Source organism: Phlebotomus papatasi, chromosome 2 (assembly GCF_024763615.1).
Source record: "Phlebotomus papatasi isolate M1 chromosome 2, Ppap_2.1, whole genome shotgun sequence".
NCBI lineage: Eukaryota > Metazoa > Arthropoda > Insecta > Diptera > Psychodidae > Phlebotomus > Phlebotomus papatasi.
This window is the reverse complement of record NC_077223.1, coordinates 88,161,077-88,188,715: the sequence shown is the minus strand read 5'-3', so window position 1 is coordinate 88,188,715 and position 27,639 is coordinate 88,161,077. Positions and strand designations below refer to the sequence as shown.

General features: G+C 33.2%; 1 protein-coding gene across 2 annotated transcripts in view; it reads right to left on the bottom strand.

The window, feature by feature from the left end:
• Positions 1–27,639, bottom strand: part of LOC129804880 (diacylglycerol kinase 1) — a 172,406-nt gene that overhangs the window by 24,443 nt on the left and 120,324 nt on the right. For both annotated transcript variants that reach the window (XM_055852573.1, XM_055852572.1), the window contains 3 exons: positions 17,794–17,992; positions 17,546–17,707; positions 4,493–4,660 (listed from right to left, as the gene is read on the bottom strand). In XM_055852573.1, the coding sequence (XP_055708548.1) occupies positions 4,493–4,660; positions 17,546–17,707; positions 17,794–17,992 (529 nt within the window). The remainder of the gene's footprint in view (positions 1–4,492; positions 4,661–17,545; positions 17,708–17,793; positions 17,993–27,639) is intronic.

Genomic DNA, 27,639 nt, shown 5'->3' with positions numbered 1-27,639 from the left:
GTTTAAGAAGTTTGTAGTATCAATTTCTGAACATTGCATTCTTTAATATCTTAAATATTATTCTTTATATCCAGCAGAGTGCAAAACATCTTTAACCTTTTAAGGATGAATGGGACACCGGTGTCCCAAAATTAAAACTATTTAGAGAACAAAATAACTTTCTATAACTAAAAAAATATTTTTTTGGGACACGGGTCTCCGATTCGTTCTTAAAGAGTTAAGGGCAGAATCACATTTACAGTAAAATGCTCACCGTATTTCGTTAATTTACACATTTTCATTGCAATTATTACGCAAATTTTTCATTACTGTATTACCTTATCTCATATTCGGTGGCACTAGGTGAAAATAATTTAAGAAAATTGAAGAAATAAAACGAAAATGCGATATACGATGAGCAAAAAGAACTGTACGGTCAATTTCTCGCACAGTTTTTTTTTGCTCACCGTTTATCGAATTTTCGTTTTATTTCTTCAATTTACTCATATTATTTTCACCTAGTGCCACCGAGTATGAAATAAGGTAATACGTTAATGGAAAATTTGCATCAGAATTGTAATGAAAATGCGTAAATTAACGAAATACGGTGAGGCTACGGCGAGCATTTTACTGTCAATGTGATTCTGCCCTAAAGGTCAGTTCAAATTGTGATATTTCGAAAATAAATCTCTCTTTCGAAATAAAAATTCTCCAATCAGCCGCCTAGATTTCACTGCATAAAATATACTTTGAAAAGCTTTATTTTCGGAATATGTTAAAAAATCTATCTATGTTTTATTTATTTTAACGTATTTCATAGGAATTTAGTTTTAAATTTATCATAATCATGCAATAAGATAATTGATTTTCCAATATCTGTTACTAAATCATGCCTTTATACAAGTTTGCAATGCTATGAATCAAAATTGAATGACATACTCCTTTTATTCGTAGCTGAAGTTTGATTCTTCAATAGTGTCTTGGATAAAAAGTAAACTGAGATCTATTTGCACAAAAAGTTGTTGATTTTCGAAGAATTTAAATTCAATTTTGAATTTTCTAATTAAAATTTTACAAGGGATGCGGAAAATTTATAAAATATTTCATTGACCCCCTTTAAGGACGATATGGACACTGGTGTCCCAAAAAAAAATTTCCTACAGGCTTCTAAAGTTATATTTTGCTCTAAGAAGTCAGAAAATGTGCTTTTTTCTGACCTCCAATTTTTGACCCTCTCGATTTTATAGGATTAAGAAGCGGTTAAAAGTATTACTCAGTGATTATAAGAGCAATTTTATTGTAATGAGCTTTGTTGTTTTGAGTTTTCCCTCAACAAAGCACACATAGGGAGAACTGGGGTAGTAGTAAACAGGGGTAATTGTAAACACTGTGATTTTTTTAATTAATTTTAAGACTCCAGAGGATAAAACCCATAAGCATTCATAGATACCATGGGGATATATGTCCACAGATGAATTGGTCAATAAAATCCTAATACTTTAAAAATAAAAGTCATTTTTCCCGAAAATGTTGATATTTCGATTATTTTGGTCATTTGGATTTCCACCTGGAAATTAAAAACTGTGTAAAATAATTGAAATGTAGCAATACCAGTTCTTTCCTACATCTTTTAGGATTATATTAATGTATTTACTAGAGAAATTAAGATTCTCATTATTTAAAAAAAAAATTAATAATTGGTCAGAAAACAGCATTTGGGGTAGATGTAAACAGGCAATTTCCCCGTAATTGTAGATGTCGCGAGTGTAGAATAAATGGCAAAATATTTTGTCTTCTTCTTCATTTCATTCGTTTGATAGCTGCATCTCGTGGTGGGAAATTTTTCGTTGTGTTCAACATAACAAGTCACATGATGTCAAAATATGGGGAATATCCATTGAAAAATGTCTTTGATTTGCATGCTTTATTTTTGTGCTATTTAAATTATTTCTTGTAAAAAGTGTAGTGAGTTTTTGAAAAATAAACAGTCTTTATATATCTCCTAAGTAATTAAAATAATTGAAAGTGGTGCAAAGTTAATTTCTAGGGTGGAAAAAAGGGTGTTTACATCCTCCACAGAAAGTGTTTACTTCTACCCCAGGTATTTTGTGAAAAGAGAAAAATGCAGAGTGACACAAATTTTATTTTTATGGAAAACTCAATTGTTTTCCAGCATCCGCATTACCCTCGATGTATTGCCTATACCTAAGGGTAAAACATGAGCTAAGAAATATTTTCCAAAAAATTACTGTGTGCTTGGAAAATCACCTCAAATTCGCATCTATTGAAAATGATTACATGTGCCCCAGTCTCCCCTAGATTCACTTTGACACTCGTGATATTTCGAAATTCTAAACAATTCGTTTAACCCTTTAAGGACGATTGGGTCCCCGTGATCCATAGAGGAAAGAATTTTCCCTGACTACATAAAGTTATTTCTTTCCAATGTTTATACATAATCGTAAAGTAGAAGGTTGTTGGAGTCTGGAATTTTTTTTGCAAATTTCTAGCTATTTGTAATTAAGCTACTGTAATTAATTACAGTAATTAAGCTCAAAAGTGACGAATTTTGAAACCTCCGCACTGATGAATGTTTTATAATTTTTTTTACATTTCCAATTTATTTATTTTTTTTTTAAATTAGGTTTCTTTTAGAAAATTAGATAAAAATACGAAATAAATTTCAGAAAAGTCCAAATTAAAACTTTTACTTGATTAAACAGATGCATCTCGTTAATTGATCGAAATTTGGATTCAAAATGCTTTTTTCGAATTGAAAAGCTTGTCAGCCAATTTTTTTTTTCAAAATTTCACCAACAATTCAATACTTAACCAATTTTGATTACTTGGGGGAGCATATATGGAGAGCTTGAGAAATTCCCTAAAAGCGTTTCTAAGATTAAAGTCTAAGCTTTCTTAATTCTTTAGGGACGATTGGTACACCGGTGTCAGACTCTGCTGGATTTTCTAAAGTCAGGTGCAAGACGTTTCATTGATTTTGTTTATCGGTTAAATTTTCTTTATTGATTTTCCGTCCGTAAAAAGTGTATCGTCGTTAAAGGGTTAAAGAAAAGATGACCAAATGTGACCAAAAACTTCCTCAAAATCCTCCCAAAAACTATTTTGAATTTTTTAATAATAAACATTTCCCTAAAAATGGACCATAAATCCAAATTGAATGATTTTGGACTTTTTATTAGGAAGTCTGTAAGATCCAGCAAAAGATCTTTAATGCCAGTAAAGGCGTTTGCTTTGAGTAAAAATGTCCTTAAAATGGGTTAAGTCTCAGATGTTTTAAATCATTTTTAGTTCCATGCTTTATAAATCATTAAATATTGTGTAGGGGGAACGGAATGACCCCTCCCTATCTCTTTCTCGCTACCCACTTGACTATTAGCAATCTAAGAAAATATGTTATTTAATTTTTTTTATTATTAATGTAATTGATTTAACACCATATTTTAAAAAGCACACATATTCCAAAATAAATTAACTATTGGTTTTCGGAGAAGATTTTCTATATAGAATATAAAAAAATAATCAGTATACAGCTCAATAAAGATTCTTATTTCGAATTAAAATTTCAAACTGAACCATTCACGTTTAAATGGGCTTTAAATCTTGATTTAGCATTTGTCGCGGAATTTTACGGCATGTTTAATCAAATTAGTCGACTGTCCGTCGGCAAAGTAATTTCAAATCAAACCCTATTTTTTCGAAGAAGTTAAGATCATATAATTAACGTTAAAAGCACTTCAACTAACTTTCTATTTTTGAGTCACCCCATCGATATTACTTTATTTGATTTTAATAATTACCATGTTAACAATTAAACAAATATGAAACAAATTCAATTACATAATTTTATTAAAATGTTGAATTTGCATTATTTTATCATTTAATCTTAGATTTAAAATTGCAAATATATTTATTGAAACTTATTTTTTTTATGTTTCCATCTATTTAACTTTTCTTTGAAGTACGATAAATATCTGGGAGGAACGGGCAGAATGGTATATTAAATTTCACAGAGTTCTATTTAATTTAGCTCAAAGAATTTTAATAAAGTCGGAGAAGTACTTGAAAATCTAATTGAATTAAATATATATATATATATATATATATATATATATATATATATATATAACCCCAAGTTTATCTCTCATAAATATTCCACATGAAATTCAGTGGAATTATCTAATATTTAGACTAAACTTTCCACATTCTGGGATAAATAAAAAGCAGAAAAAATCCAAAGTAATAGTAAATTGGATTAAATTGACAATATAATTTTCTATTGCGAATTCCAAAAATTCCACTTAATTCTTATAATTTTTCGTATGGTGATGGCATAGAGAGGCAAAATTTTCGTGAGTATACATTTAATGAAATTCTGACATTCCGGAATTTTGGCTAAAGAGCTAAACGATTGTCCCGGGCCAAGAATGGTATTGTCTGTGGTGACGAGAAGTTTTCTCACAGAGAGCGATTAGAGAGAATTACACGAAATTACCGTCTAATTTGCAATTGACGGAATTATTACTCTTCCTCGAGGAATTGCGAGAGATTTGGGAGTGACTGTGACTGTGACTGTGCGAGGGACTCGAATCGGCTGAACGTCTCGGCGGCGGTAATCCTCCTAATGGGCTAGGCGTAACTGTCACCAGCGGATGAACCGATCCTGCAAAGAGAGAAAGCAACCACATTCCGTTTAATTCCTTCACACGCATTTCCATCACCAACTCGACACTGAAGCAAAAATATTTTGAAATTGAAAAAAAATGTCATTTTATGGAAAAAAAAAAACTTCTTTCTTCTTTTTTAAACCTTCAGTAGGGAATTTATGTTCAACGCTAACGGTTAACGTCGCTGATGTAATTTTGAATTTGAATTGACATAGCAAATGTCATCCTGAGTGGCACTTATTCCCTCTGTAGTTGATTTCATGAAATATTCCTGATCTAAAAGATGTGTCGGAGGCATTACTTACAAAAAATCTTTTCTCAAATTATTACTCTCCCTTTAATACTCTTCGTATAATAAAAGATTTTCTAGGTTTTGTTTTGTTTAATTATTAACATCCGTTATAGGATTGGGCAAAACTTTTCAGTTAATCTTTTGATGATACAGTAGACTCTCTCAAATTCGAGCATTTGGGACCGAAATGTCAAGCGAATTAGAGAGAAATTCGGGCGTCAAATTGTTTGAAATGCAACGATTTTTTGTTTATCTGCATACTCATTTTGAGTTTGCATGCTAATTGCTATTAGCAATTTAATGAACACCTCTTAATAATGCAAAATCACATGAAAACTAAAACAAATCACGACAAAGGACAATAGCAAAAGTGGTCTATGGTGCGACCACCAATGAGACCTATATCATTGAATAGGCCATGGAAAAGGTAACAACTTTTGTTCCCGGGCCAAAGTTCTAAACCATCATGAGGGAAAAGCTCTAGAGCAAAAAAACGGTTTTCGTAGAAGAAAATTACTCTTTTATACGAAATGTGCGCATTTATACTGTCCTGTTTAGGGAAATACATAAACTGCAACATAAAATGTATTAAATGACTGCATATTCTCGAAATAGACAGAAGAGCATACGTCTTTACAATGTATAACATGCGTAGGAGGACATTGAAACATAAGGGATCAAAGTCAAAACTTGATACATTATATCACAGAGATTTATTAAGCGAATTTAATCAATGAATACTCAATCGAAAGATCTCGAAAAATCCTATAAAATGGCGGTATAGATAAGTTTAGAAGTCGACGACAAGGGACGCTCTATAGGTTATCAAAGTTTTCGATTAACAAGAAATGTGTTAAGTTTCGAAACTATTCACCCGTTTATAATGATCTTATTATATGTATGTCTCATACTTTTTTAGAGAGAGATATGACCTTATTGTATTTATCGATTTCAGTAGAATCATTACATATTTTGATTTATTTTTCTAACTCTGATTTATTTATTTATTTTCTTTTGAAATCGTAGTCAGATTTTATAAGGCTAAATAGCCTTCCATAAACCTTGTTCCTATGCCGAGTTTCAGCTTTCTAGCTTTTCTCAGAGAGGAGTTATAGTGGAAAAAGTCCTCATTTTGTATGGGGACTGATGGAAGGAGTGGTAGAGGAAAACGTATGTATTCACGGTTAAAGAGCCTTGCATTACCCTTGATCCTATGCTATGTTTCTGATTTCTCCTTCTTTTTACAGAGGAGTTATAGTGGAAAAAGTCGCTATTTTGTATGGGGGCTACAAGAACGAGTGACGAATGGAAGAGCCTATATACCTGGTTAAAAAGCCTTTCGTAAACCTTGATCCGATGCCGAGTTTCAGCTTTCTACCTTTTCTAAGAGGGGAATTATAGTGGAAAATGTCCACATTTTGTATGGGGGCTATTGGAAGGAGAGCTGGGGGGAGGGGGTAGTATCCATGGATAAATAACTTAAGTCATACATTGACTCCATACCAAATTTCACGAAGATCCCTTTAGCTGATGTTGAGTAATTTAACGTCAAAATAGAATTTTTTCGAAAGGATAAAGGTGTTTTTACAAGGACTCCCGGTGAATATCGTCCTGGATCTCGGTAGTTTTTCATCCTACACTATTACCTATAAAATGCACCTAGTCCCACCTGTGGTCGCCACATAGACCAACTCCCATACAGTTTTGCCCAATGTCCTTTGAGCATATTTGCTTCATTTGATAATAATTGAACTTGAAAAATGTCAACAAACTTTTTTCGAATTTAACTGCCGCCCGAATTAAAATGTAGCCCGATCTTAAAAGAGCCGAATTAGCGAGAGTGTACTGTACAGTAGAGTCTTTTAAATTCGAACGCTCGGGGGTATTTTTGACATCTCACCTCCCAAATTTGAAAGATTTTTTTCAAAATTAACGAAATTTATGTGAGATTAAATTGTACTTGGAATCAAATTCCCGTCACAAGTCTTATTGGTAACACACTTACTTTACATTTTATATAAACATAATGTATGTAAACATTTAGGAAGAAACACATAAATATGATTTTAATTCATCCAGATACGAATTCTTTAACGTAACTCCACAATTGACGTTTTGAATTCAAACGTCGTTCGAATTTGAGAGATTCAGATTTGAGAGACTCTACTGTACTTGGTTTTTGATTTTTAGATTGAAAGCAATAATATTCCCCAGAAAAGCTATGCGAGCCATTGTGAGGAGGCGTCGACCTCGAGGCAAACCTAGGACAAGGTGGCTGAATGAAATTCAGGATCTTGCCTTGGAAAGCCTTGGGATCGAACCCGAACATCTTCCTGAAGTGGCGGAGGATCGAAAATCGTGGGCTGCTAATTTGGATATCGGGCCCGTGATCCCAATAGGGACAAGAGGTTGAAAATGAATGAATGAATGAAAGCAACTAGATTAACTGTAAAAAAATAAAGAATTTTTGAAATAATTATTTTAATTCCAAATGTTGCGTTCTCAGTGTAAACTTTATCACATCCTTTAATTATTTTTTGCAGTGTATAAGAGCTTTGTTGAAGTGGCATCTTTGCACTCCCTTGTTCAGTTGCTCTTTTGTGTCACGCGAGAAGACACCCTCAATCAATTTGATCGATGGGAGACGAAGACGACAGATAAAATGTTTGACTTCTAAGTTCAACGTTTTCATGCCATTCTCAAGCCATTCCTCTCCAACTATGAGAAATTTGCAGAAAAAAGAAGGAATTTTTTTCTCAGAAAACAAAGAAAAATACAAAAATTTTCACAGTTGGAAGCTTTCGTAAGATATTCCGGAAATTCCATTTTAGTGAAACTTTTTCTTATTTTCTCATTTCATTAGGAGCTGCTATTGATTTGGAAAATTTCAATTTCACAACAGAATCGTTTTTTCACGAGAGAAGAGTGTATAGGAATTATATAATATTTTAAAAGAAAACTTTATTATTATATAGAGGAGTGTAGAGTAATACTGAATAAGTAATAATTTGTTCAGTGTATTTATACTGCTCGAACTCCACAGAGAGAGCAGCATATAATAACCTTCGATTTCTTCAACTCCAAAAGGAGAATGGTCAAATCCGGTCCCGAAATCGCCATGAAGGGGACCTATGTCAATGGATAGACATCGGTATAGGAGGAGGATAAAGTTTAGAGTATAAAAACTATTTCTTAGAAGGAAGAATGGTCAAAAGTATATATGGGCACCGATTCATCTTTATCCAGAGATGAGAGTAGGCGCATTTTGCAGATACTGGTATAAGATTAAAAAAATTCTCGGGACCCAGGACGATAAACGCTGGGAGTCCTTGTAAAAAAGCCTCTATCCTTCTGATAAATCACTATTTTTACAACAAATTACGCAAGAACTGCTAAAGCGATCTTGGTGAAATTCTGTATAAGGTCAGTGTATTACTTAAACTTTTTATCCATGCATACCACTCCCTCCCCCCACCCTCCATTCTGATAACCCCCATATAAAATGAGAACATTTTACTTTATAACTCCTTTCTGAGAAGAGGTATTTTCAACAATCCTCACGAAGAACTTTTTGATCAAGCTTGATTGAATGAAAAAAAAACGAATAAGTAATAACGTTAACAATCATTTTCCAGATTTTTTATATTTCATTAGTGGTGATTTTTTTGATATTGTAATCAAGGTTTTGGAGTTGCTTCTCGATTCATTGTCTACAGAAGTTGCACTAATATGCAATTCAGTGGATTAATAACAATTTATGTGAAGGAATTCTTTCTATATTGGGACTATCAGACAGGTGGGTGTTGGGCTGGTATGCTAGTTAAAGAGTCTTCCTTAAGCTTTGTTCCCATGTCGAATTTCAGCTTTTTATCTCCTCTCAGAAAGGAATTATAAGGTAAAATGCTCTAATTTTGTATGAGGGCTACCAGAAGGGATGATGGACGAAGGGTTCGGTATGTATGGATAAAAAGTTTTCTTTAAGCCTTGTTCGCATGCCGTATTTCAGCATTTTACCTCTTCTCAGAAAGAAGTCGTAAGATAAAATGGCCTCATTTTGTATGGGGGCTACAAGAATGGAGGGTGGGGGAGGGGGTGGTATGCATGAGTAAAAAGTTTAAGTAATACATTGATCCTATACCGAATTTCATCAAGATCGCTTTAGTCGTTCTTGAGTAATTCGTTGTCAAAACAGCGATATTTCGGAAGGATAAATGCTTTTTTACACGGACTCCCAACGTTTATTGTCCTGGATTCCGGCAATTTTTTAATTTTATATCAGTACCTACAAAATGCACCTACTCTCATTTGTGGCGTTTCCGGGACCAGTGCCCATATAGTTTTGACCATTGTCCATTCCATGTGCTATCGCATGTGGACCACATTTCTCAATATATCTTTGTCCATCCATCCCTCCGTCCTTCCGTCCGTTCTTCCACCTATCCGTCCTTCCATTCGTCCGTCCGTTCATTCATCCGTTCGACCGTCTGTCCATCCATCCGTCCGACCGTCCGATCGTTACTACTCCTAGAGCCCAAACAGTTAGAGATAGAAACCTGGGATTAGGATCTTCGCGGGACCCGCCATAAGGTGACCCAAGAACCTACCCCTACAAAATCTAGTTTCATGGGATTGCTCGAAAACACGTCGTGTGATTTTTTTCGTTTTTGGATATGTTTTAGAGGTTACCCAAGCGAACATTTCGTCCACTACGAAAATACCAATGAATCATTTCGAATAATGTGTTCTCTCAAAATAAAAAATTGAAATGGCTCTAGAGAGCGTATTTCTTCATCGGATAGTATCATGGTTAAGCTCTTTGGAAAAGTCTTGGAATTTTTGACAAGTTTGAACCGATTCCAATCGGTTCTGAATCGCTTGACAACCGATAACTAATTTTTATCAGAAATTCAGTTATATTACTTATCAGGTAATTTTATGGGTTATGAATTGATAAGTAATTTTTATCCGAAAAACAATTTCATTACTCTTGTAACTATGATCTGAATTCCTGAAACTGCCCCATCCTCCCATAAGTATTAAATTCGTCAGCTCTTGAGGAAGAGAAGTTTCTCGTTTCTCCCATATTAATATACTAAATTATGAAAGGAAAATGAATTCTAAAATCCAAATAACCAGAAAATGTGATGGAACAATGATTAATATTAATATCAATATTTAATCTTAATGTATGCAGATGACACTTTAGAACAGATACTTTTAAATTTTTGTTTTATTTTCAATTAATGTTTTAGTAAATTATAGATGTGTATAGAAAATTATAAAGGGATGATTCATATCCGCATTTTACAGACAGGTTATTCCGGTTTAACAATTTTCTCAAAAACTTATAAAATTTTCTTTGGTATCATCTGTATCATTAAACTTTTCTGAGCTTTTGTGAAACATATTTATCATGCAATTTTTAAGACATTCTCCATTTGAGGCACTAGGGGAAAGTACTCTCCCTTCGAACGTTCATGCCTTCGAATAATGAGAATTTTCTTTTATTTTTCCTAAGAAACTTACACATTTCTATCAAATATGAATTAGCTTTCTATCAATTATTGATAATAATGTGCTAATTATATTTGAGTCTCTTAGGATAAATAAAAAAAAAATTCACATTATTCGAAGGCATGAATGTTCGAAGGGAGAGTACTTTCACCTACTTGAAAAATCAACTTTTTTTAAATAATACTTCTATATCAAAATCAGAGAATTTTTAAAATTTTTAAAGCTTTGAAATTGGACTTTTTTCTTCTATTTTAAAATTCAATTGAGCTCTTACCTAATGCAATAAATCTGCACAATTGCTCTTGGTGCTGAATTATATCATGCCAAAGTCCAATTTAATTCCAAAATAGGAGAAAAAAGCCCAATTTCACAGCTGTCCCAATTCAAAGGTGTCCCACTTCTCCCTAATAAATATTAATAAACTAATAATGAATAATTTGATATTTTACAATCAATAAAATTGTGCATAAGTTGAATTCGCAAATGCATGGCAAAATATTTGGCTATTTCAGATAACTTATTAATTGAATCACTTTTATGTGAACTGGCTATTTATGTGAATGAATTTAAATGAAATATTAACATTGCATATGTTCATTAGGATTTAATTAATTTAAAACAACAATATCATCGTGATTGCTAATGTATTTACATTGTTTCACCAATGCATTAGAATTTTGTTGTAGATTTTAAAAGCTTGTGTATCACCATGATCACCACCAACACCACTGAGTCATTAACATATTACTACTATTAATTATGTTTTGGACCAAAAGTACTACAGGGTTATCAAAAGTTAGAAAGCACTGCATGGAATTTAATTATTTTATGAGAATTTTTGTATTGTCTATTTTGGTTAGGGGAAAGTGCTCTGCCTTCGAACGTTCATGTCTTCGAATAATGTGAATTTTCTTTCATTTTTCCTAAGAGACATACAGATTTTTATTAAATTTTAGTTAGCATATCATCAATTATTGATAATTACTTGATAATAATGGGTAAGTCTCTTAGGAAAACTAAAAGAAAATTCACATTATTCGAACACTGAGAAAAAAAGAGGGTGCGATTAATTTTTTTCCTCAGAACTTTAATTAGGTGTAAAAATATATCAACATTTTTTAGTGTTAATTTTACACCTTTTTAAGGGTAAAATTAACATGAAAAGGGTAAGTTTAACCCCCAATACACCTAAAAAGGGTAATATTTACACCGATTTCGGATCAATACTGCAGGGTAAAATTAACATTTCCGGAATGTTATTTCAACTTTTTCGGATTTCCCTCAGTGAAGGCATGGACGTTCGAAGGGAGAGCACTTTCCCCTATGCTTTGGAACAGAAATTTGGATGAAATTTTAAATGTCCTTAGAAAATCACATGATAGTAAAAATGGTAATTTTCACATCAATTATAGATTATTTTCTTCCCCATAGTGTCCATTTAATTTCTTCTTTGCCTCCCACACCTCATACATTCAAAAATGATGGATTGGCAATGTGAATTTGAGATTTGTGGTGAAGGAAGCAAAATAAATAGTACGAAAGATTTTGGGCGCCAATGTTCAGCATTAGGGAACGTTAGAGAGCGTCGTCGTAAAAAAAAAAAAAAGGAAATTAACCGTATTATAAAAGAAGAGGGGAAAGTTCTCCAAAAGTACTCAAAATTCACCCCAAACTCTTAAATTAATTACCCGAAATGTCTCCAGGGGAGAAATTAGGCACCACAAAGTGTGGGTTGTGCACCAGAAGTTTACTGATACTATGAACAAATGATGATTGTTTGGTGGAAAATTGATTTCCGTTTAAGGCTTTTCTTCGGGATGGGGATTTCAACAAATTTAATTGGCCGTAATTGAGTCAAACCAATGATAAATTTCAAGTCATCAACGCGGATTTTCTCCTCTCAATTTATCACACACAGATGACAATTTTGCCTTTGGTTTTCTTGATCAGCACGAAAGATTTGGATAAAGAAACTTATTTCTCACATAGAATTATACTCAGAAAGTATATCCAGCTTTATCATCATCATCCCATGTGTATGTCTTTCATATCACAGAGAAATTTCATTAAAGTATTAAAGGAATTTTCTACCAAGCAAAGTTAGTGAATTTTATGAAAAGTGAAACGGTAGAGAAATTTCAAGATATGCACTGAATTATATTATATTGTGGTATCATATCTTGTGAAATTTTCTCATTACCATAATTTTTATATTGCACTTCTTCAATTAGTTAATTTACCAATTTTTGCGCTGGATTTTCCAAAGGGATTTAAAAATGTGTCAAAAAATCTACGATGGTATTTAATGAAGGTTAATGAAATTCATCTTCGACCCGCAATAGGATCTGTGGTAGAGCGCCCCCAAGAAGCAATTTTTTCTTAATATAGTCTTGTAGGATTCCTTAAGTAAGGCACTATAGAACTAAAAATCTTTTTATTTGCTTATAACGCTCTTGGTTCCATCACAGAGATTACTATAAGTCAAGTGGCGCACTTTTAAGGATCTTAAGAGCTTCTACAGGAATTTCAACAGAAAATTCTCACTTTAAGTCTTTTAAAAGTGCACTAAAAGACTTGTTTTATACTTGGTTCTATAAGTCAGCTATTTTGCTTCTTGGACCAACTCTACGATACATGTTTTACGTTGTTAAATTCCCTTCACGATCATTAGAAATTTCCTAAATTGAATTGAATAGAGTCTGTGTCCAAGCTCCGCCTTAACCTTTAAGGGCGAGTGGGACACCGGTGTCCCAAAAATGAAACTTTCTATAGTCAAAAAATTGTTTTGATTTTTGGGACACCGGTATTCCGCTTGTCATTAAAGGCACTGGTAAAAATAAAAGGGTCAAATTGACCCTTTTCAAAAGGATGGATCGTATTTGACCCTTTGAAAGGTTCACTTTTGTATCTCTTGAAATTTAGTATGCACATTTATCACGAATAATCATGTTTTATTGTAAACTTATTACTGATATCATATTTCTCTCATCTGAGCGAACACCAAAGATCACTTTTTCATTGTTTTTTTATTCGTTTATTCCGGAATTAAATAGATGTCAAAACCGTGACCCTTTCGAAGGGTGCCTGGTGACCCTTTCAAAGAGTCAAATATGATCCATCCTTTGGAAAAGGGTCAATTTGACCCTTTTATTTTTACCAGTGGGGTTGAGGGGTTATGCAGATCAAAATACACAAAAAAAAGCATTTTATATTTAAATTTTTTCTCAAAATAATAAAAAATTTATTTAACTCAAGTTCTTAGACATATAAAAGCACAACAGTCAACACTAAACCTGCCAAGACTGGTCAAATTGACTAGTTTAAAAACTTTTTAAAGTTAACACGTGTTTAAACGGTACAAAGTCACTATCAAACTTTATGAATTTCTTAAGATATCCATGTAATATATTTTTTAGTGCCTAAATTAAATTTTAACGGTGCTATCACATTAGGATTTTCACGTTTTAATTTTAAATTCAATTGAGCCAATTGTGCATTATAACGGCGTTATCAGACTTGCACATTAAAATTTTAATGTGATTCACATTAATTGTCGCTTGTGAGCGTCCAAATATGTTATTTGTGTCTTTGAGTCACTTAATATTTGGGGTTTTTCTATTTATTGATAAAGAAGTGGACTTGGCCTGCAAAAATAAGTTTAAATTTACCTAAAGCATAAATATTTTTCACATTAAAAAATTAAAGAGACAATCGCATTAATTTTTCGAATTAATGCTATAAATCAATTTATATCAAATTTTGCGGGCCAAGTCTACCTTTTTATCAACAAATAGATCAAATTTTGAATATAAAATGATTCAAACACACAAATTACACATTTGGACTCTCACCAGCGACAATTAATGTGAACCATATTAAAATTTTAATGTGCAAGTGTGATAACACAGTGAGATTTCTAGAATTCACTTAAAAATTCTCACAGCCAGAACACATTTTGCAAGAAATTTGCTCAATTTTAAATAATGCCGCGAGATTTTTGATTGTGAGTGACTCCGGAAAATGTGTGACAGTACTTAAAATATCTTACAAGTCACTTATCTCTTATGCAGAAGGATCTCCAAAGCCAGAAGAAAGACTTGTAGACAAGGGGGCTCATGAAGCGACTCTCATACTGTCTTATTGAAATATGTATGAAGTCATCACAATTGCGATTTTTTGACACAACAATTTCCTCCGAATTGCTTTGAAGGAACTCCGCAAATTACTCCCGATCTGAAGCTTCACTCGCGTACAAGTTTATCACTAAATCACTGTACTTAGGGGAATGTAGGCATGATTCGCACAGAGTAAACCTTTAAACGATGTGAATTTTACCTTTATTTGCAAAGAGCTGACTTACCATTTCTCATCTCGATTCATGAGCTTAATAATTATCTATCTTATGGCTATGAAATGACATAGCTCTTTGTAAACAAAGAGAAAAATTGCGTTGTTTGAAGGTTCACTCTGTGCGAACCATGCCATAATTCCCCTATATTATTTTTGTCCACAAATAATAATTAATTACGAATGAATAAATTTAATAAGAACAATTTGGTTCAAAAGGCTACTTGTTTAATTGTAATAAAATTGAAATTAATGAGCAATTTCTATATTTTAATTTGCTGAATTCAAATTTAATTCAGCAACCACATTTATGCTATTTTAGCATGTTTAAACATGTTTTGGTGGGCCAAGTATTAGTTCATATCAATAAATAGACGAAATTGTTTGGCAATTTTAACATTTTAATTTGCTGAAGTGAAATAAATTTGAGCAACCATATTTATGCTATTTTAGCATATTTAAACATATTTTGGTGGGCCAAGTTATATCAATAAAAAAGCGAAAATCTATTAATTCAAATGATTTTTAATGCAAAATAACCCATAGGAACAATTCATCTGAAAATTAAATTGAAATTACAAATTGAGAAAATTCTAGTATGATAGCACGGTAATACTTTCCTCTTTTCCAAAAGAAAAATTTATTAAGTATCCTATCTACCGCGGTCTGTAATTTCACCGCGCGTTGGGAAAAATGACCAAAATGGGTCGGTAGGTTTAGTGTTAAACTATATTTTCTGAAATTATCATTTCAAAATTTAAATTTTTTAAATGAAAATCCTTCGCTCAAGGATTAGTTTAACACATCATCTAACAGGAAATTACTTGGTTTTTGGATTTCCGATGAACCGATACCGAGAACTCTTGTCTACCGAAAAGTATGTGTTGCAAAAGAAAATCTTTAAGAGTCCGTGTTCAATGGATGAAGCTGAATTTTTAAAATTTTTAAATGAAAATTTTAGAAAATATAGTTAAAATGTAAATGTTGTACTTTGATATGTCTAAAAGCATGAATTAAATAATTTTCTTATTATGTTATAAAAAATTAGAGAAAATTATTATGTTTTTTTTGGTCTAGGGTAAAATGAGGTAATTTGGAATCATTTATAATTTGGGACATTTGAGACTTTCTCACTGTTTCAGATGAGCAGAGAAAACAAAGAGCGCGAAATAGAAGAAAAAGACGATTAAGAAGAACAGGGACAGCTTTTCTTCCTTTTGAATCCCTAAAACGGTAAGGAAAACTCAAACGTCCCAAATTGTAAATGGTTCCAAATTATCTCATTTTACCCTTCTTGGTCGGCGTAGTCCCTTAAGCAGAGCTTAGGCTAGATGACCGAATTATTCCGAATAAATAGCTCTGAATAATTTACAACTCTTTGAGTAGTTTCACGAGCTTTTTAATGTCCGCTTAGCCTGGATGAGACAGCTTCTAGTGATGGCTAAGCAGACTCGAGTTCAAGGCAAAAATCCCAAATCTGTTTCATTGGCAATACTTAATTGTCTTACGGGGCTAAACAGATGGCTCAGTGGCTGGGCAGGAAAGAGACTGTTTTATTTTTGTTCTGTATAATATATCAATTTTTACAACTTACTCAAATCTTGAGATTTCCTAGCTTTGTCAGGAGGTCTGGATGCCCTGTGAATCCTCAGACCTCCTGACAAAGCTAGGAAATCTCAAGATTTGAGTAAGTTGTAAAAATTGATATATTATACAGAACAAAAATAAAACAGTCTCTTTCCTGCCCAGCCACTGAGGAAAGCTTGGAGTCCGAGCCGAAAGCTTTGGGAAGAATTTATGTGTTTTTCTGAGCTACCCTACAACCCCAACCCTCACCGGTTTTCATATGAGTAAATTATTCGTCGGTATTCACTAAGCATTTATCAGATGGATTCAAAATTCAAATATGTTTTTTTACCAATTATAAGCAAAGAAAAATTCATTTGATGGATAACTCTACCCCGGACTCCCTTGGTTAGACACGAAAATGCTGGCGACTCATTGGCCTGAAGGGAAATTCTGTAACAATATGAGAATGTCATATGACAAATTTTAGAAGCAGGACAGCTTTAAAGCTTAATTAATATCGAATGGCTATTGTAAGTAGATCTGTGAAGCATTCTGTAATTGACATGAATCTCATTTTCGGATAATTTTTACGAATTTACCATATAAAAAAAATTTATATTTGTCATATGACAATGTCATACTGCTACAGAATTCCCCTATTGATCGGGTTGAGATTAAACAATTTTTAAAATGGACGAAAGGCAGATCTTAATTAAATCAGTACCGCTGTAATACAGATAATCTCAGGCTGATCCTCAAGATAGCCTGTCAAAATTGGCAGTAAAGATTTTATCCAATATGGTCATACACTGAGATCTTAGGATTTCCTTAGCATGAATTTTCTTTGTGTATTTAATGAATTATGTAAAAAATTATTTCTCAAGGAAAATCTAACTCAGCTGAAGTATAAGTTTAGATGAAAATTACAGTCCGCAATAAAGAAATTTTCAATCTGTATCATTATATAGAAGTATTAATTTAATGTGTTTAAAATTGAGAATTAGTAATTTAATGGGATGTATAATGAACTCATTCAATCTTCTACGTTATTTAATAAAATTTTTTTTCTGTGAGTGCAAGATATTTTTCATGCAATATTTCATCCATACATAGAACTAAAAACTACTATATAAATATATTGTACGTCAATGTGACTCACCAGTTTTATTCTTATCTAGGGAATCATGTTGAGTCTGTCCTAGATGACTCAGCGATTGCAATTTGTCCGTCAGACCATGGATTTTGTCAACGAAACTCTGCCGAGGCTCAAGTGAGACATTGGGTGGTAGTTCAACGATGCTATTCAAATTGGGAATAGAGCCTGGGGTAGAGGATAATAGAAATGGAAGACATATAAGCACTCATAAATCTTCAATTTAAATCACTGCCCGCCCTAACCATGCTCACCTTTTGTATGGGATGTGACTGGAGCACAGGCGGCATTGCTGCTGATGGCCGCCATCTGACTGAGTGCCTTTCCCTGAACTTGAGCCAGGTTGATGGCTGGCTTGACAAAGGACACAAAGAGGTGCTTGGACAACTCCTCTGGTGTCTCACAGTCGAGGAAGGCGTCCAAGAAGCACCGAAAGCCATCATAGTCAATATCCTGCCACCGGAAAAAAAGAAAAAGAGAAAAAGGAAAGAGTTGATGAGCACAAAATTAAAATTAACTTTGAATTAGAAGCAATTTCCGTCGCCCAGACTTTCATTAATTAGTTTTCCGGACGAAAAATCGTCTCCGACCTCGTGTCACCTCTCAAGATAGCCGCCACGGCATTTAAACACAAAACCCAGAGAGTTCAAATGTGAGAAGAAAAACTTTGTTCTCTGTGGAACTTTTTTTTTCCTCACATACCCTTCCTTCTGCAATTTTCGTTTTTGGCTTCTTTTTGCTGCTGGGGAACTTTTCTCAAATTCAATTTCATGAGCAATTTTCGTGGTATTTTTTTTGTTTGTGAAAAAAACACAAAAGAATTAAAATGAAATACGAGTAACCTTTATAAGGAAATTGGCTTATGAATTGAAGTGCCAAGTCTGAATTTAGAAAGCACTTAAATGTTAGAAACTTTCAGAATTTCATCTTTTCGGTGGTTTTGAATTTATTTTCAATTTAAAATGAAAGAAAAATGTTGCAGTAACAATGAAAAGTTAGAAGAGACTTGTAGATAAATATAATACGAAATTAAATATTTGATATTTTTTTTAAAAATATTTTAGATCCATCGCGTGTGTAGTGATACAAGTTTGACATAGTGTTACAAGTTGGACAATGCGCAGATACAAGTTGGACAGCGATTTTTTCTTGATAAATACAGTACTAAATTTTTTTTTAAGCATAAGGAACCAAATCATAAAACTAAAGCATTGAAAATATACAAATAAAAATGCAGTATTAAATTTATCAAGAAAAAAAATCCCTGTCTAACTTGTACCATTGTCCAACTTGTACCATGGTTCTACTTGTACCACTTTACCCTAATCAGACATTTTGATGAAAATAGAATATTTTATGATAGTGATTCCAAAAACGGTTAACCGGTTTCGAAAACCGGTTAACCGCACTATTTTGGAGACGGTTTTAAAACCGGTTTTTAGAGATGAAACCGGTTTAAAACCGTCTCCTTCCAAAAATTTTAATTTTTTTTTAAATTAGTTTATTTCTTGAAGATCCTGCAAAATATTTCCTTGACTTTAGAAGGAAACCTGAAGTGCAATATGATTCTAAGAGGAGCTCAGAAAAAAACGCTGGGAAATGCATACGACGAGTTTTTTTGCTCTGAGCCCCTCCTAAGTGTAAGTGTTCCTATACGTTTCTTCCACTCTTGAAAAAATTATTTGCTTAAAGGTTATCAGAAATTACATCAAGATTTCTTCACTTGAAAATATGTTAAATATTACAAGACTAAAAATCAATTGTATACTGAGAAAATAATTGTAAACGACTTAGTACAATCTTGTAAAATATTGTTTTATGTGGAAAAGAAACAAGATATTTATCGTTCTCTGTCTTCATAGAGATTTTTATTGAATCTTGTTATATTTTAATTTAACTACGTATCTTATTAGACCCAAATTCACTAAGATTGTTACACAAGATTCTTGTAAAATTTTTGTCGAAATCTGGTATTTATTAGTTTCGACACCATGGAGTGAAAAACGACAAAAGTTTCCTTTTGTAGTATTTCTTGTTTTTTTTTCAAAATGCCTATGGAATTTTTTCTATCAAATTATTTGTGAATTTTGTGTAAATTATAATCATAATTCTCATGATAAAACCAAAAATTATGCATCGGTATGTTTTCTGTAGAGAATGATCTACAAAAAATTGACTTTAGAAATTATTCCCGATCGAAAAATCTGGATTTTTTTTTGGAAAAAAAGATTTTGACAATACAAGATATTACAAAAAAAAAAACTATAGCGAATATAAGTTAGCAATAAGTCTTGGTAGTCTTGGTACTAATTCTTCAAATATTCTTCTTTTTATATTTTTGCGAAATACTTCCTCATTAAAGATTATGAAACATAACAATGTTTATAACCAATTTATTTTAAGAAAAATAAATTGTGTAAATTTTTCTACATTGCATAAGCTTCTCCACGGTACAATATTATTGGAAAAACACCCAGTAATTTTTCTACATTCTGAAATTTTCTGAATTATTTTAAATACTAAATTAAGCAATAAAATAAATAAGTCCTAAACTGAGGAAAAGAATATATTTATGTGGTAAATATTACATCAAAGTTAAAGTTCTGAAAAATTGCTCAAAATTCCATAATCAAATCCTAAATTTGAAACCGGTTTAAAACCGGTTAACCGGTTTCAGAACCATCCAAAACCTGTTAACCGTTAATCCTAAAAACCCGGTTATTTGGAATCACTAGGAGAAAGTAATCTCCCTTCGAACGCTCATGCCTTCGAATAATGTGAATTTCTTTTATCTTCTCTGAGACTTACACATAATAATCACGTAAGTATCAAAAAATGATGATAAGCTCACTAATATTTAATAGAAATGTGTCAGTCTCTTAGGACAAATAAAAGGAAATTTACATTATTCGAAGGCATGAACCTTCGAAGGGAGAGTACTTTCCCCTATTTTATGAGAACAAATATTTAATTTTAAATAATGCTTAATGGTGCTATTTTAATGAAAAAAGAGCATGCTTTTTATTGCTTTACTTTTCTCAAGTGCTTCTGCATTATCGACAATTCTCTTTGTTGGTTCCTTTCTCGAGTGTTTTCCCCAGTCCTCGCTGTGTTCTAACACTACCAAACAGTCTTGACTGGAACCATTTCCAAGAAGAATTGATTATATAAAAGCGCTTCAGAACAGTCATGTAATAAAAAAAAGTATGTTCATGGGGAAATCTTTCGCCTGAAGTCAAAGTATTTAAAACGGTGTACTTCTTTATTCTTTAATGCGATCCTGGATGAGATTATTTTGAGTTCCTATTTCTAACTAGGATCGAAACATTAGCAAAATAAAAATATAGCAAATAATGAAAATATTTTTTAGCACTTGGCTGTTCTAAAGTTCTTCTACATAACCGACCATCCTCTGTGTTGGCCCCTGTCACGACTGTTTGATGGTTTTAGAACACGGTGAAAACTAGGCAAAATAATCGAGACTGAAACCAAAACAAAGAAAAGTCGATAATGCAGAACCACTTAAGGACAGTCATGTGCTAAAAAATGCTTGGCAGAGATTTAAATATCTTTGAATTTTTCATTGGAGTAGCGCACCCTAAAGCTAAATTTTACAACACGCATTACTGTTTGGGGGTACATCGGATTTATTTCCTTTTTAATTTCAGATGAATCCTTTTTGATAAATCTTGTCCACTCAAACTTGTCCGACTGAATTTTTCAAAGTTTTAAATGAAAATTTTACAAAAATTTATTTTCATTGTTGTAAGGGAAAAGAACCCCGGATCGGAATGTTAAGAGACATGCCCGATATTTAGTTGAAAATATAAGCCTCAAAATACTATTTGGTATTTTTGTGTATGCTAATCGATATATTAGTGATCCATTTAACTATATCTGTGCATTTGAATTTTACATTTTTAAATTAAGTTGATAAAAAATAGGTTTAATTACAACTATGTACCCTGTACATTGGATCGTTACGAATTTAATTAGGTGTCTCACGGAAAATTTATTTTATAAATTAAATATAAGCTAAAGCGATGCATTCTTGTGATAGTTAAATGGTTAAAAGTAGCCAAAAATTTTTAAAAATTCATTTGAATTGGTGCAACACTATGGTAATAACCTGACGATCCGAGGAACACTACCGATCGCTGGTGCTCTTCCCTTATATGCTTGAATTAAATTTTTTGTTAAGTTGTAAAAATTTAAAGAATTACGCTGTTTTTTTTCAGTCTATGTGAGTCACATAACCCTTTAACGAAACATTGAGGAATTCAATTTGCATGACAAAGTATCACATACACGAGTTCGAGCATTCCTCAAAGTATTTTTTCCTTGGGCATCTGTTTCATTGGTAAAGTAAAGAGTAACAAAAGTGAGTCCCGTCACGTTACGAAGAAGAATATTCGTCTTATCTTAACATTTATTCCACGAATAAGCAATTAAGGGTCCTTTCAAGGTCATCTATCTCCTTCAGTGAAAAAGGTAAGCAATTTGTTCAGTAACTGAGTTCCTCTCACGGAGATGCTTTATGATATAGCATTGCTTTCACCTTCAGTTTGCCAACCCATCTCTCTACACCAGGAAAATTCTGATAAGAGTCACTTTTCCACTTATCTCGTTAGTACATCAAGTTGTATGGAGTTAATGATAACTTTTAAATTCACATCACACCCTTAAGTTTTATTGCTTTCCCTTTCTCCCCATGAAGTAGTTATATATTTCCTGCGAATATGGCAATAAGTGACTTTAAATTGTTCATGTCGATATTAAAAGAAGCTTCCGACCATGTACTAAAGCTTATTAGGACTGCTTCAGTGTGGTCCTTTGATCCCACAGAAAGTTTCTCAAAAATCTTTCTCAGACTAAACTTTGATGTATTAAATGTACAGAAGGGGAAGGATTTTGGTTGAATAACTTATCCAATTTATAACTTCAAACAGGTTTATGAGTTGTTATTATCTTAATCGTCTTGAAGTTAATTTATTTGGACACCTGCAAGAGAGTATTCCAGTTAAAGTTTTGACGGGGGTGTAAGGGACTTTTCTATATAGGATGGATATATCCTCGGGAGATGGGAGGAAAGCATATGAACTGCATTTGCGAAAGGAGAGTGATTGTCGTTGTCTTTATCCATTTGACGTAGATTATCGTTGTCTTTTCTTTTATGTTCTTCAATGCTACTCATGGGGATTCTTTATCATTGTCTCATAAAAAATCCAAGCTAAATGGAGTTCGATGTCTGAATGTGCAATTTCTGCAGAGTCCTGTGACATTTTTGTGAGGACTTTCAAGGGAAATGCACAAAGTTTTATTGTGTCGTAAAAGAAAAGGGCAAAGTTTGAGAAGTGCGCGCTAGTGGATACTCGAGAGATGGTTAAAGAATTTTCTTGAGAACCGTTTGCAGAATGAAGCAACTTTTAACACTATGACATTTTAGGTTTGAATCAGCAAAATTTCGCCATCAAATACCCTCATGGCTCATCATCGTCACACCAAAGGTCAAGTGATAAGCTTGTTTTATCTTATGAGAGTTGAGATTCTTTCACCTGTAGGGGAAAGTGGCCTGCCTTTGAATGCGGTAGCCTTTGAATGCTCCAATTTTTCTCTTATTTCCCAAAGCTAAAATTTCATTTCGTTAATCGAAATTAATAGCAAATAGTTAATAGTATTAACTATAGTTCACAAAATAGTATTTTTGATTTGGGAAATAAGAAAAAAATTGATACATTCTCAAAGGCTGCCGCATTCAAAGGCAGACCACTTTCCCCTAATTTATTTTGTGAAGCTAATTCTTCGTAATCGGTTGAAGCCAAGAAATGTTTCTATCGGTTCGTGCTATTAGAACACGATGAGGACTAAGAAAAACAGTCGAGACAGGAACCAATACAAAGAAGAGTCGATAATGTAGAAGCACTTGAAAACAGTGAAGTGCTAAAAACATTCGCATTTTTCATTGGAATAGCATCATTATTTTGAGATTTTAAGATCTCAATTACTTAAAATTCGTCCCAATAAAAAGTTTACTTTTAATTTCTAAAGCATATTCTAAAGGTGTATTAATAAATGGTTTATCTTTGGGAAGGTGGTCACCTGAAGACATTAAATCACTATCTGTAACCTTTTATCCTTTAGTTTTAATAGCAGCCGGATCATCCAACAAATGTTGCATTAAATCATTCACTCGTTTTAATTAATTTTCAACCGTTTTTCCAAATAGGGATCGCGATCTAAGTACATCCAGGTAAGCAGCCCTCGCCTATGACTCTCCGTAACTCTGGGAAGATGTTCGAAATCGATCCCAAGACGATTCAAGGCAAAATCCTGAATTTGATTCAGCCACCTTGTCCTAGGTCTGCTCCAAGATCGAAGCCCCTGCACAATGGCTTACTTACATAGCTTTTATGGGAAATTTCGTTCATTCGCTGAACACGACCATACCACCGCAGTTGTAACCTCTCAATAAGAAGAAGGAAGTCTCTAGCCCTTAGCCCTTAGCCCTAAGTTCCTCACGGACGTTTCTTATACCCTAGACGCACTTACGACTTAAGTCCAGAAACGACCAAGCTCGTTCAAAGCCAAGTCAGTTCCTGATACACTACAAACGAGGCTTAACGTTTACTGGCACTCACAACACATAACTTTCGTGGGTTTTCTGCAGATATTTCTACTGAAATGCACTAGTACTCCTTTGAAAATGAAACCAATTGTAAATATATAATTTAGCAAAAAGAATGACTAAGCGCGGAATTCTTCACTACGCTTTTGCCAAGCTCCCTCATTACTGCAGAAGTATGACCAATGCGTAACGAGAATCTTGCGTTCATCCTACCATCACTTGTGAATCGCACCCCGAGATACTTGAACTTCTTCACGTTTTTTTAATTGAATTTCGTTGGGTGTATCTTCATTGTATGCCCAAAAACCTTTCCTAGTTATTTGCGGAGGTATCCATCCCGGATCTCTCTAGTGCTTGAACTAAATTTAAGATCTCGTGGGACTGTTTTAGAATCGTGCGTACCTTTCTGATATGTTAGGTGCAAAATTAAGAAGCATTGAAGGTTATCCTAAGTTCGAGCTACTCTTCAGAAAGCAATTTCAAAATACTAGATGGATAGAAACGTTTCTTCAACAATACTATGCTTCTTAATTACATTAATTGTTCTTAAATACATTAATTGTTCAGACACATCCTTCCACACCAGAAATATTAAGACATTATTTAAAATTGAATTGAATTATTTGAAATTCCTGACGTACGAGACATAAAAATTCAGAAAAAAAATCAGAAAATTCAGAATTTTTGTAATCTAGTAATAATTTAGTAATTATTCGATCCGTTCAGGAGATCTGTAAGGGCGGAAGCCCTAGACAATCGAGTAGATGAGAGCCTTTGTCGCCAGAAGTTTTACCAGAGCCCTCAGTGTTTCCCCTAATGATCTATTACCTATGACGATTCAACATGAACTAATTCTCATTAGTAAACCTCTCAATGATATCCCTATCGCTGGAGTGTAACTCAAGGCTAACACTAGGACCGCTTAGAAGAAATCTAAACAGCAAGCTACTTAGGGGAAAGCGCGCTACCTTCGGACGATTTATGCTTAGCACAAATCATTTTTTTCAATGTGTTATAAATGAATTTGCCCCAGTATAATATAATATTTCAATAGCTAGTAAAATGCCTCATATTTCCGGAAAAGAGCTATGAGTGAAATCCATAAGGAACATAGAGAAAAAAAATGAATTGTCCGAAGCTTGAGTCGTCCGAAGGTAGCGCGCTTTCCCCTATAACATAATTATATTTCAGAGTACAGATGATTATTCAAGTGATCACCGGACAGGTAACATTCCGTAATCAGAGATCTTCATAAGGTTCCTGTAGTTATAAGCTCAATCAGAGAAGGTTTGTAGACCCACAGCTGCACAGTAGCTGTGATTATGAAGGAATCACACCAAGAAAAACACACCCTTCTCTAATAAATGTGGCCAAAGTGACGACTGAGACAGAAAACTGCCCTCAAATCACCTTCAGGCCCACCCACTGGGTGAGTATCAATAAACTGTTGCGATATATGGTGCGAGACTAAACATATTTTTGGCACCAATTTGCCACAGAATTCAATTATATGCGACAAAAAGGAAACCAACCACCGAGAGTGTTCTTCAAATACACCACATTATGTATATTACAAGGGCCCCAACCAACCCCCGCCCACAAAACCTCCGCACATCCACTAGCTCTTGGGGGTTTGGAATGACGACGTTTGTTATTTGATAGTTCTCCATAATGCGTCACTGAGTTGAAGAAGTACCGTACCACCCAGTCCAGTCCCCCTACAGCTTGGCCATCCATATGCGGGATATTCTCTTTAACCTCATTAAGTAGCACAGGGCAACAGGGAGGTCTTTCAGTTTATTGCTCTAAGGACGACCTTAGGGTTACGTCACTGTTAAAATTTAACAATATCACTCTCGACAAGTCAAGCTCAAATAAACCTTTCAACTTGATGCTGTTGAACTGAAGAAAATATTTGTCCCTTGCTTTGACATGGTATCCTTGACTACCCAGATATTTACCTATATAAGTGACTTTTTTCAAGGTATAGTGCCAAAAATAATATTCAATGAATTTTACTTTATGCATCATGTGAGATTTTAAATCTTACTAAGAATATATAGTGATATACAAGATATAAAAAAATATTTTGGAAGTAAAGCGGTGGTATTGGATAGGTCGGATAGGTATTAATAAATTTATTCTTACCCCGCAGAAATCAACAATTAAAAGAAATATCATTAAATTTCCAGTATTTCGTGTAGTTACTTTCACTAATCTTAGATACTGAGTTTGAAAATCTTGCGTAACAAAAAATACATTGATATGAATAAAGCTTAAAAGTGGATCAAGCCGTTAAGAATTTTACTAATAATTAGCCATTACACATTATTACAGGTTGACTGAAAATTTTGCGAAGTACTTTATACCTAAATGTACCAGGTGTCAGCCCCGAACTATAAAGTTGTTCAACATAAAGAGGAAAAGGCACTAGAATCAATGCACTTTAGCGTTATTTATGGCACTGAAAAGGCTCCTATACCTTTTGTGATTGATTTTAGCTTTAGCGTATTCATGGCATTGGGCGCCATAATTCTCTTTTCTTTAGTAGTTTTCTAGTACATTATGGCATTAATTTTAGCACTTTGTTGCACTGAATTCTAGAATACTATGGTAATGAGCTTAGTACATTGGTTCATTGATTTTAGAAAATTTTGGAATCAATTTTAGATGATTTCACGATTATTTTAGTACATTTTGGTATTGATTATAGAAGAATTTCTGTTTTTAGCAAATAGCATGGAATCTAAGAGACCGTTTTACTAGAATGAGTACTATAGAATCTCTATAGAACTTACTTTAAAAGGAGTGCACAAGGGTTAGTGCCGTTTATTGGTAAAATGTGGATTTTTTAAATTCAATGCCAAAATGCTCTAAATTGATATGTACTAAAATGTTCTAAAATACCATAGTTTTCTAAAATCAATTCCAAAATTCTCTAAAATTCATATCAAAATGCACTAAAATTGATAGCATAATGTTCTTAAACTAATCAATACCAATCTATTCTACAAACTATAACATAATGCTCTAGAATCAGTTCCATAAGGCTCTGAATCTGATACAACACCCTCTATTAACATAAATACCAATTTTTTGTGAAAATTATAATTTTTCAAAATGTACTAAAATTAATAGGTAATGGAAGTGGTGTGATGAGTTGATTATAAAAATTCCGGTGATCACCAGTGAGAGTTTTCTTCACCTCAAGACTAAAACGCCTTTTCAATCTTGCCCAGAGCTTTCGGTCCGCATATGGACTTTCTTCAGTGGCCGAATAAGACAATGTTTTTGTGATTTCTTGATGATTCGTTCACTTTGTGGGAATTAAGGAAAAACATCACAGCAGGAAAAATTAGTTGGGAAGGTTTTTATGGGATTTAAATACTTCACAATTTAATAATTTCTAAATTTTCTTTCTGCAAAGACTCTTTCAGTGATGTGTTTGGCGCTTTACTAACAATTTATTGATTCC